Genomic DNA, 11,597 nt, shown 5'->3' on the forward strand with positions numbered 1-11,597 from the left:
TCTCGTCCCCTGTGTAACCCCGCCCCTTTACTAATCGGTTAAGTAAAAGTGGATCAATGTTTCCATGGGAACCGACGCATCCCAGACACACACACACACACACACACACACACACACACACACACACACACACACACACACACACACACACACACACACACACACACACACACACACACGTCCATTCCATTGTTCCAGATTGAACCTCGTATAACAGACCATACCGTTAACAGCCATCGATATTGTAGTTTCTGTTTGTTTAAGGTAATTAAGGTTCCCAGAATTCTAAGTCAATCTCAAACTTTCTTCAGTGCTGCGCAGAAGACAAGTGTATCATAGAGCAGGTAAGCATAGACTAAACCAGATTGGTCTGAGTTGGCAGTCTGTCAGAGGGGTGGTCCGCATTGCGCAGGGCACTGGAAACGAGCATTGGAATCGCTGTATGTCACAGTGATCTAAGGCAGCGCTAGCTTGCCTGGCGTCTTCTCCCATCACAGCTGATTAAGTAGAGAAAGGTTTTCAGACTGAATCAGCAGTATAATGTCTGCATATGTGCTCATCATGTTAATGCTTCTTACTCGGGCTCGAACGTTCAGGTGCGGTCAGTGTATCTAAAGCCCACCCACTGGAGAGGAAGAGCTCAACTCCAACAAAGGAGGAGATCCAGAATGTTCTTTATCTGTGATTTTATTTACGGGTCAACAACCGTCTTCAAAGACCACTGGGGGTAATTGCTGATACAGAGTTATTAAGCATAGCCTGGTTTATCATTGCTAGCCTATTTAATCTTCAAAAATGCTACCCATAAATTATAAAGCGTTGAACAAAGCATTCCCTAAAATCACATCTCGTTTTAACTTATTTCACATGAGGGGTCTTTTTTTTCATCAGTTTTTTTTGACACACGCACCAGCCCTTACAATTTCCAGTTATCAATGAATTCGGTTGGAGCTAAAGTTCTGTCCCCTTGGGCCATGACTGAGTGAAGAAAGTCGACAATCTTGAAGAGATTCAAGTGAAAATCTCTGGAATACTCTTTTGAGTTCACAAGTTGCCCTTCATGACCCTTACACTCCTCATCCGTTCCCCAGCTGACTAGACCGACCTAAAAAGACAAAATATATATTGCAAAAATAAAGTCAAATTTGATAATTAGTTTGTGTTCAACAAATTCAACCTTAAACATAACTTGAATTGAAAGTCATGCTAAGTTTGTGATTACCTGTATGGTGCGCTGGTTGTAGTCTCTAAAAACAGCACCACCAGAGTCCCCTGCCCCCCAAAAAACAGGCAAAATTGTATGTCAGTACATCATGTACTGGTCACCGTTACCCTTGCGACCATTTTTGTACCATCTTGGTTTGAGTGTTTGGAGCCAAGATGGCCACTGGGTGAATAAGGCCCATAGGCCTTAGTTATCGTTATATACTCAGACCATTTATATCAATAATATAAAAAACAAATACTTGATAGTTCCCAGCAAAATAAGTCCCAACAGAGGTGGGGTTAAGAGATATTGTGCAGCATAATAAACATCTTCATGACAACATTTCCAACTGAGTGTCTTTTGATCCTTCAACATTTGATATAATTATAGCGGTTTTGAGAGAGTAACGAGGCGGGGGGGGGGGGGGGGGGGTGCGCAGAAATGTTTACAAAATTCAGACTAGAGCTACCAATCGCAATTCTTCAGTATTGTACCTTTAATCTGTTAGCATTTTATTAGAAATGTGATTTTGTCTCTTTTTAATTTCTATTCCTGTCTTTTTCCTGTTACACCCTAATATGTTGGTAGTCTATAATGAATAAAAAACATCTTTTTGTACATGATTAACCTACCTTTACATGCTATGTGGTCCACAAAAGGTCTAATACCACCTGTGCACAGGAAGTTGTCTGTCACAAATTCATGTATTTTTTCTGCTGTTACGTTTGGTAGTCTTGTGGCTTGATTGATACATGGGTCGCGCTACATTTCAGAGTGGGTAAAAGAGTGAGTGTAGGGTTAGGTCTTAGGTTTTGTTAGGTTTTGTTTCTGAACTCTCAGACAAGCAAAGTTGTTTCCTCATACATGCATGCAGTGACATATTCAAAAAATCATGTAAAAAGATATTTATGACGTCGCCAAGACTCACATTTTGACCCAGCTTTGCTACAACGTCTTTTTGTTTCACAGTGTCTTCCCCAGTCAGGAAATGCAGTCTTTGGTTGAAGTCCTTCAACAACAACTTCTCTACATGGAGTAATGTAATAAAGATTAGGCCTGTCAACAATGCTAAGAGCACATGAGCCTTTTGGAAACATGTAAATGTTTATCAAAGTGAAATCACTGAGTGATGTTTGTAACCTTGATCAGAGCACTTTGAATCGGGAGGCAGACGAAGGGCCTGGTTCGTTTCCTTGGTGCAGGGTATGCAAATGGGTCTAGAACAAAAAAAAAGGTTTAAGCAGCTAGATTGTTCTTAAATTCCTGGCTTTATGGATGATTATGATTCGAAGCGCAGAAGGTTTGTCATCTTGTGTGTGTGTGTGTGTGTGCGTGCGTGCGTGCGTGTGTGAGTGAATAAATGTGCTATATATATGCAGCCTATTTACAAAGTGCAAGTGTACTATGTAATGTAAATAGCCTCACTTGAGATTTGTAGTGAAGATCAGATCCTCCTTCAATTGAACAAGAGCTACATCATAATCATAAAATTCAGCAATTCCTTCATCCACTTTGGCTGTGATGTTGTATTGCGGATGACGGTAGTATTTCTCCACCACTTTGACTTTAAGAAACAGAAAATGAAGATACAAGACATAAATAGCTCATTGTAAAGAAACACTTTGCAAACTCAAAACCAACATAATTGAAATTGCTTCAAATTGATCATGTTTTAGTTTTTTCAGCCTCACTCCCTTGATCTCTCCCTTGCTTTACGTCCACTTGTATGTTTTCAGGTAAGTCCCCAAGGAAGCAATGAGCAGCAGTCAGGATCAATTTGGAAGAGACGATAGCGCCAGTGCATTTCTTTGTCTGAAATAAATAATTAATAAATTAATAAGACATAAATCATGTGTGACATACTTTATACCATGTATCTGTGTCAATTTCTAACCCCCTACCTGTTCACCTCTCAGTATGGTGAGCCTCACATTCCATGGATATACTAAACTCTTGGAAGGAGTGATGTCAGACAACTTGTGGAGTCCACATAAACTGACTACGGCTTCGTCATCTGCAGGATCAGAAACATTTGTATCATAGACGTTTCAGTAAAACTCAGAACCATGTTTGAACAATGTTATTATTGAAATCCTTATACGATAGTGAATAACTGCATATATTGATTGAGTGAGCCTTTCATATATCTCTTTCAATAGCTCACATAGCTCTATGGAGCCCTAAATTAATCAATATATTGACAAATTCTGTCTGTAGGGAAAGATAAGGCGGTTCCCCGGGCAGGCATGTGACCAGCCCCAGCTCCAATCTGGGGCCATCTCTCGGTTTCACTACTGCATCGCCTCCACAGGCCTCCATATCTCTGTTGCTGTCAATCTCTGATAATACCTCCAAGGGTGCACTCGACTGGTTGCCTAATGCCGCATCAAGCCCATTCTGTGCGAGGATGGCATTGAGGGTGGTCACTGGTGCTGTACTGGTTCTGCGGCTGACATCCCACATTTCCTACGACCAAATGTGTGGAACTAAATCACATTCCAGACATTAACACGTGGTTGTCCTGCACTGGTATCTGGATGACTCCCACAACCTTCCCCTGAAGACTACTGCTACCCCTGCGCTGGTATCTTCTTGAGTTCCATTACAGCTACACTACTATGGAGAATGTGTTTGGAGCTTGGGAGATGATTTAATGATCCCCATTTCAAAATCTTATTTGAAAGAGCACTCACCAAATATTTCATCAAACATTGTGTCCATATCCTCTTTCAGGATTCTAAAGAAATGTCTCCCCCTTTCATTCGTGGCAAGAGGTTGGAGGTCCGACTCGTATATCCTAGCTCCAACCGCAAATATGTAAACATCTACAACATGGAGGACAACATGCAACACACTGTGGTGATAAAATTGCATTTTGCGTTCATGACGCACAAACTTTGAGCTGTTAAATGTGTTTTGGTGTCCTACCCAGGTGGTCTTCTGGCTTAATGGTATTCTTTATTCTTTGTAGATTAGCCAGTGGGGAGCCGCCCATGTTATAACCACCTATGATGAGCACAGTTCAACACAAAGTTACTCTCACTTGTAGGTCGTAGTTCGGAGGCCTATTTCAAAGGGAGTAGGCCTACCACAGATCTTTATGTCACACTCAACCACAAATAAGTTGGTCGCCAATGGTGCAGAGACAGACAGTAGACATATATCATTGCAGTGAATTAACTATTCTGTCATCCTTGTGAGTAGTATTTTTAAATAGAGGTTGAATTACCATCGGTAAATATTAAGATGATGTGACGAAGATCTTCAAATTTGGCCTTTGTTGTTTCTTCGATGATGATTATTCGTTCTAACATATGTTTGAAGACTAGGTTTAGATCAGTCCCTGTAGCCCTGTTTTCTGTGAAAAAAAAGTGACACACGCACAAATGCACATGCATGCACGCACACACATAAAACACAAATCCACATACACACACACACAAAGTTTATAAAATGTTGAATATAGCCACAAATTTAGACAATAATAACTAACTTTTTAGTAGTCAAACATGTCATGATCTCCCCTCTCAGTCATCTCATGCCCCCCTCTCAGTCATCTCATGCCCCCCTCTCAGTCATCTCATGCCCCCCTCTCAGTCATCTCATGCCCCCCTCTCAGTCATCTCATGCCCCCCTCTCAGTCATCTCATTCACCTGATGCCGCCTTCAAAACAGCTCGGATGTTCGGAAGCTCTTACGTGTCTTTACGTAAACCTTCCCTTCTTCCGAAATAAGACTGTTCAGGAAAGCCCCTTAGAAGTTCGTAGGCTTCGACATTAAACCGGAAAACAGATTGTTCTGGAGAATAGACTTCACAACAACAACTATGGGGCCCGCAGCGACCACTTTGCGCTTCTATGCTGAATCAGATGAATCAGTTATTAGAACTGCTTGTGATGGTTGAACGTGAGCGAGAATTTTTCAAGTGATGTTTATAATTGTAAGATATAATGTAACGTAATGCAAATGTTAAAATGGGTGTTAAGTTCGCCTCTTAGTGCTTGCTGCTAGTTCACTTTAGTCTATCAATGAAATGGGCAGCCATTGTTGAGGCGTAATCTCGAAGGACTTCCGCACGAAACTCAGAGCGAAAACTCTGACCAAACAGTATGAAGGTATTATTGTAGCAAAAGGCTTTAGCACCTGTAACTGCAGAATTTGAATGCGTACACTAAAGTCACAGTAAATTTGAAGTCGTATATATTTATTTTGCATGTGTAGTCTAAAGTCCCAAATGTGTAACCGTACATTTGGGACTTTAGAGTACAAATGTTTTTTTTACCATTGTAAACACAAAATAGGGTCTAAGAGTACGCAAATCTGTGTTACAGGTGCACAAATTCTTTTGCTACAATCATTGCAGCGCAGTTGGTGCAAAACACGTTCGCACATCCGTGTTTCATAATCTGAGAACATGCCCAAAATGTGTGCATTCGTAAACCCAAATTTGAACTAATGCATCAGAAGTTGCACATCTGTGAAAAATTTCCTCACAAATAAAATGATAAAGAATGCTAAGTTGATTCAGCATTTTAATGAGCATTTTAATTGATTTGAGTGCAACACTGCAAGTGGACGTTTATTGACATTTATTGACTGCAATCAATAAATGTTTTATTGCAAGTAAAATAAATGTGATAAAAAAAATATTAATGGGAATCCAAAAGTTTTGTTTGCGAATCCAAAAGTTTTGTTTACGAATCAAAAAGTTTTGCTTGCGAATCCAAAAGTTTTGCTTGCTGTTGAGCTGAATCTCGTGGGCGGGACCTACGCCGAAAGATGTAAGACACGTCTCTATTGGCCAGTCTCGATCGGGGTGACAGCTTGGCAACATGTACATGCAGTTACAGGTGCTAAAGACTTGTGCTACAATAATACCTTCATAAAACCGAGTGTTCAAAGCACTTTCCTCCGAGCTTAGGGTCCAAACCTCCGAACCTCCAAGCCTCCCAGAAACTCAGACCGTTTTGAAGGCGGCATTAGCTCCCAGTGTTTTTCCACCGGCCCCTCCTTCTCCTCACCTGCCTGCCACTCTCTGCTCATCAGTCCAACTCTCCTCACCTGTTCCGCTCAGCTGCCTCTGATCACCAATCAACCCGGTATATAGACTCTCCTTTCAGTTCCCTCAGTGCCAGATGGTCCTATGTCTTCTGTACTAGCCTCTCAAGCGGTTTCCGGACTGATTCCCCGGTATTGACCCTGCCTGTCCCCTACCTTCCTGCTCTGTCTCTGTCCCGGTGATCGACCCTGCCTTCCGCCCCCGACAACGGATCCTGCTTGCGCCCTGCCTATCCTCTGTCTGCTTGTTTCTGTATATAAAATACGTTACCGACTGTCTGCCTGCCTACGTGTGCTGCATTTGGGTCCTCTCCCGATCAATTACAAAACATACCTTTTATTTGAATACTCTTCAGATCCTCCAAAACAGCTTCAAGTGTTTTCGTATTTACTCCATTATAATAATCAAGAATGTTGGAAATAGGCAATAATTCGGAAGTGAAAAAGAGGATGTCATAGTTTGGGGAGACAGCATACGATGCTACCTGTAAAATGTAATTAAAATGATTTACTGAAAGCGTTTTGGGCCACAGCTATCACCAGCAAACAATATATACACTATGTGTATATGTCACATATCATGTGTATGTACATGTTGACTTACCCTTTCTATAAATGCCTGTACCATTACTGTTGATTCATTTATGTCCTGTTTAGTGAGACTGTCAGAAATATCCACGGCGATGTACATATTCAGTGTTCTTCCATCTTTTGTAATCGTTATCTTTCTTCCCTCTTGTATGTCACCTGAAATATATTATGTTTTTGATGACATGCTCCTCCAATTTAATTCAACTTATTTGATTAAATAATGTTTAAATTGGGTTGATTTGACTCAATTCAAAATAAATTAAACCCCATTTAGCAGGTATTTAGTTGATGCATATTTCTAACTTACACTGCAGATATAATTTTTACCATCCAGAACATGCTATTGCATTTTCTTCTCCGCAACTAATCATTTGCAGAGAAAGATAAACAGATGAAATGAGGGAGGGTCAATGCACTAAGTTCAAAAGAAGAAATCAAAATGCAGCTCATACTGAGAGGAGGGAGAGTAAAGCAGATGGTTCTCTTACCGACTGACATCGACTCGGTGAGACTCTGCTTCATTGCGCCCCCAAATGCTTCACTGATATCCGATGCAGTGTCATACGTGTACTTATCTATAAAACAAAGGCGTAATGCCATTCATGATTATCATTACATGACATACATACATAGACACACACAGACTCTCTCTGGTCTATAACACACACTAAGCGCTGGCTTACAGAAGCAGCTGGGCTCCACTCCGGACCACTGGCCGTCAGCTTTGCAGGTGCGCACCCTTGAGCCCACCAGGTACGTTAAGCTGTTGGTACAGCTGTACGTCACCTCGTCATCGTAGTCAAAATAGTCCCCCGAGCGCAGGCTTCCCGGGGGGATGCCAGGGTCCGGGCAAGGGTTACCTGCTGTCAATCAAGAACAAAAACAAAAGAACGATCAAGACAAGAACATAAAATAACTAGTACCAGACAGACAGACAGACAGACAGACAGACAGACAGACAGACAGACAGACAGACAGACAGACAGACAGACAGACAGACAGACAGTACTTCTTAGTTACCATCATCACGACTACAGATCGGGGTGCTGCCACTCCACTTTCCGTTGGCAAGGCAGACACGTTTCACCGACCCGCGAAGTCTGTACCCAGAATCACATTCATACATCGTCTCATTACCTACGAAGTATCTTTCCTCAGGAGGGTCGACTGACCCGTATTTCAGAACCGTTGGGTCAGGGCATTCTACCACTGCAAAAAGAATATAGAAAATAAAGGAAATAAATGTACGCCTTAACACCTTCATGACCTGTCATTGTTATCACTGTCCAACCCCTAACAGTTCCTTCATGACCTGAATTTGTAGTCACTGTCCAACCCCCAACTGCTACTTAATGACCTTTCTATGTAAGCACTGTCTAACCCCTGCTCCTAGAGACCTGTCTATGCAACCACTGTCTAACCCCCTTCGCTCCTTAAAGACATGTCTCCGTAACCAATGTCTAACCCCCTTACTGCTCCTTTATGACCTTTCTCTTGATTCACTATCTATGCTCCTTAAAGACCTGTCTCAGCACCAGTCAAACCCCCTACCCGCTCTTCAAAGACCTGTCTCTGCATTCACTGTCTAACCCCCTACCCGTTTCATAAATCCCTCTCTCTGTATTCACTCCCTACCTGGTTCGTTAAAGGTTATATCTGAATTCACTGTAAATAACTCTGGATTAAAGTTTCTCTGCAACCTTAATGACGTAACAGAATGGAAATATACCATCAAAATCTTCTTACATCTACATTTCTGGCTGATGTTCCTTTCTCGTGACGGTAGGTCCTGCCATCTGCCGCCTGAACACTGGCGGGTCATGGCAGGGTAGGGGAACAAACCATTGGGGCATTGATAGATCAAGGTACTGCCAAATTTCAGTCCCTGAGTGAGAATGTAATCCCCACCCTCTATCTCAATGCCTTCTTCGGTACAGTCACACCAAACACCCGCACCTGCCAACAACAAACCAATAACCCAGAAATGAGTTGATAATTCTACGGAACCTAAATAACCTGTTAACTGACATTCTTCGTGAGAGTTACAATCGACAACTTGTGTTTAAATGGCATGAAATATTTTCCTTCATCAATAGTGTATCAATTGTCCTCAAAGTGGCTTACCCAGAATCAGAAGGTTTAAAACTGTAGCAAGCCATCGCCAGTGAACCGATAGCTCCATCTTCTCTACTTTGACAAACGCTGAGGGTAACCCGCAGATTTTATACAAAATGAGTTGGTGACTTATTAACTGCATGGTAAATACTAGGAGATCGATGCGTATCTATTTGCTGGCCATTCTTTTTCGGGATACGTTGCATCAATGAACACTTGACGGCTGGGAGTCAAACGCCACTGACTATCCTGACATAATAAAATGGTTTATTGTTAATAGAATGTAATAATTTTGTCTAATCATATCTATGTGACGAGACAACCTTGTTACATTCTACTAAGGATGACACATTACAACTAGTTTATTCAAACTAGTTGTAATATATGCATTCCTTGTTGATCAATGATTGAAGAGTAATAAATCTAAAAACATTTTGGATTCAAGCACAACATTTTGGGTTTAATTTCATTACTTCTCTATCTAGTTTATATGTACTGTTTATCCTACAATATATAATTGGCTGCAAACAAGTGCAGAGTACAAACTTCAGTCTAAACTTTACTTTAGCTAATTTCCCAGTTATTTTATTGATCTCAAGCACACACACACACGCACAAGCAGTGACACACACACACACACACACACACACACACACACACACACACACACACACACACACACACACACACACACACACACACACGCACACACACACACACACACACACACACACACACACACAACCAAACAAAGTCTCTTTCGCTCTCTTCCTCTCTCTCTCATGCACAGTCTGAGAACAATCTGCATGCATAGGCTTACGTTCTTAACTAGTGGATTTAGAACCGTTACAATATGATCCGGTAATAGAGGAGGCTGAAGTTTCAGTACCGATTTCCTAAAACAGTATTTCTAGGAGCCGAGTTTCTAGGAGCCGAGCTTAAGATTGAACTACAACATTCTGTTCAACTTCTTTTAAAAGTACTTTAGAAGTACTTTAAGGTGAAGGCAAATGTTTATTCCACTTATATTCTGAAATCTGCAGGCACATTCACGTTCTACTTGGTTCTGTCTCACAAGATGGTGCCCACACATTCAGGCCAACCAACAAGAAGTTTGCAGATGACACCACCGTCATTGGTTTGATCCAGGATGGTGATGAGTCTGCTTACAGACAGGAGGTGGAACAGCTGGTCCAATGGTGCAGTCAGCACCACCTGGTGTTAAACCACAACAAGACTGTGGAGATGACAGTGGACTTTCGAGAAGTCCCCCCCCACTCCCCCCCCCTCACCATCCAGAACGACACAGTGCCCACTGTCGATTCCTTTAGGTTCCTGGGTACAACCATTTCACAGGACCTAAAATGGTGTCCCCACATTTACTCCACATTTTGTCCAGAAAAAGGCCCAGCAGAGGTTATACTTCCTGCGACAACTAAGGAAGTTTAATCTGCCTAAAGAGCTGCTGACCACCTTCTACTCAGCCATCATACAGTCTGTCATCTGCACCTCGATCACTGTCTTGTTTGGGTCAGCCACCAAACGGGACAGGGCCAGACTGCAACGGACAATACGGGCTGCGGAGAAGATCATTGCAGCTGACCTTCCCACCATTGAGGACCTGTACCAGTCCCGGGTCAGGAAAAGGGCAACAAGAATCGCCCTAGATCCCTCACATCCTGGTCACAAAATGTTCAACCTCCTTCCCTCGGGCAGGCGATACAGGGCACTGTTTGCCAAAACCAGCCGACACAAAGTCAGCTACTTTCCCCAAGCATTCTCTCTGTTGAACGCTCAGAATTAGCCCCCACCCTCTATTTTATTATATTATTATAATAATTATTAATAATTATTATTACGAGAGAGGGAGTTTTGAAGTCCATGATGAGACAGAGCGGGAATCAGGAGCTCCCTCTCTCGTTACTAACTGTGGATGTTGCCAAGCTGTCACTCCGATCGAGACTGGCCAATAGAGACGTGTCTTACATCTTTCGGCGTAGGTCCCGCCCACGAGATTCAGCTCAACAGCAAGCAAAGCTTTTGGATTCGCAAGCAAAACTTTAGGATTCGCAAACAAAACTTTTTGATTCGCAAACAAAACTTTTGGATTCGCAAACAAAACTTTTGGATTCGCAGACAAAACTTTTGGATTTGCAAACAAAACTTTTGGATTCCCATTAATAATTTTTTTATCACATTAATTTATCTTCCAATAAAACATTTTTTGATTGTAGTGTCGATAGTTTTGCTCTTAAATCTATTTTTTGATTGCAGTGTGGAAAGTTTTGCTCTCAAACCTATTTTTTGATTGCAGTGTGGAAAGTTTTGCTCTCAAACCTATTATTTTTGATTGCATAATAAAGACACAAATCTACCTCCATATAGACCGTACTACACTGTCAAGTGTAGTACCGTCAAGTAGTAGACACTGAACAGAAATAGTATGTACTAAGTATTCGGATTCAGCCATAGACAAACACACAGGCAACCTAACGTGCGGCCATCTTGGGAAGGGGGCGAAGCAATCGAAAAAAAAGTAAGCGTATTTTTATCATTAACATCTTCATTCGCCATCCATTTCTAGCCTCATTCACTCCCATCCCCACACAGAACCCCAATGACTCCT

General features: G+C 41.8%; 1 protein-coding gene across 2 annotated transcripts; it reads right to left on the reverse strand.

Annotated features, from left to right (window-relative positions):
- Positions 1 to 669: 669 nt before the first annotated feature.
- LOC115546677 (complement factor B) lies at positions 670 to 9,095 on the reverse strand. 2 transcript variants are annotated; one of them, XM_030360345.1, is made up of 18 exons: positions 8,981 to 9,095; positions 8,603 to 8,812; positions 7,877 to 8,065; positions 7,540 to 7,719; positions 7,345 to 7,431; positions 6,870 to 7,012; positions 6,600 to 6,750; positions 4,437 to 4,565; positions 4,136 to 4,213; positions 3,901 to 4,032; positions 3,109 to 3,221; positions 2,899 to 3,019; positions 2,633 to 2,771; positions 2,348 to 2,424; positions 2,136 to 2,233; positions 1,840 to 1,969; positions 1,223 to 1,272; positions 670 to 1,105 (listed from the first exon to the last, which is right to left on the reverse strand). In XM_030360345.1, exons 1-18 carry the CDS (start codon positions 9,036 to 9,038, stop codon positions 917 to 919), a joined length of 2,274 nt encoding a protein of 757 aa, XP_030216205.1. In that variant the 5' UTR covers positions 9,039 to 9,095; the 3' UTR covers positions 670 to 916. The 2 variants fall into 2 exon arrangements, with proteins under 2 accessions (XP_030216205.1, XP_030216206.1); XM_030360346.1 differs by lacking the exon at positions 8,981 to 9,095 and having other exon boundaries at positions 8,586 to 8,720.
- Between the last annotated feature and the right edge of the window lie 2,502 nt (positions 9,096 to 11,597).

Source organism: Gadus morhua, chromosome 7 (genome assembly GCF_902167405.1).
Source record: "Gadus morhua chromosome 7, gadMor3.0, whole genome shotgun sequence".
Classification (NCBI taxonomy): Eukaryota; Metazoa; Chordata; class Actinopteri; order Gadiformes; family Gadidae; genus Gadus; species Gadus morhua.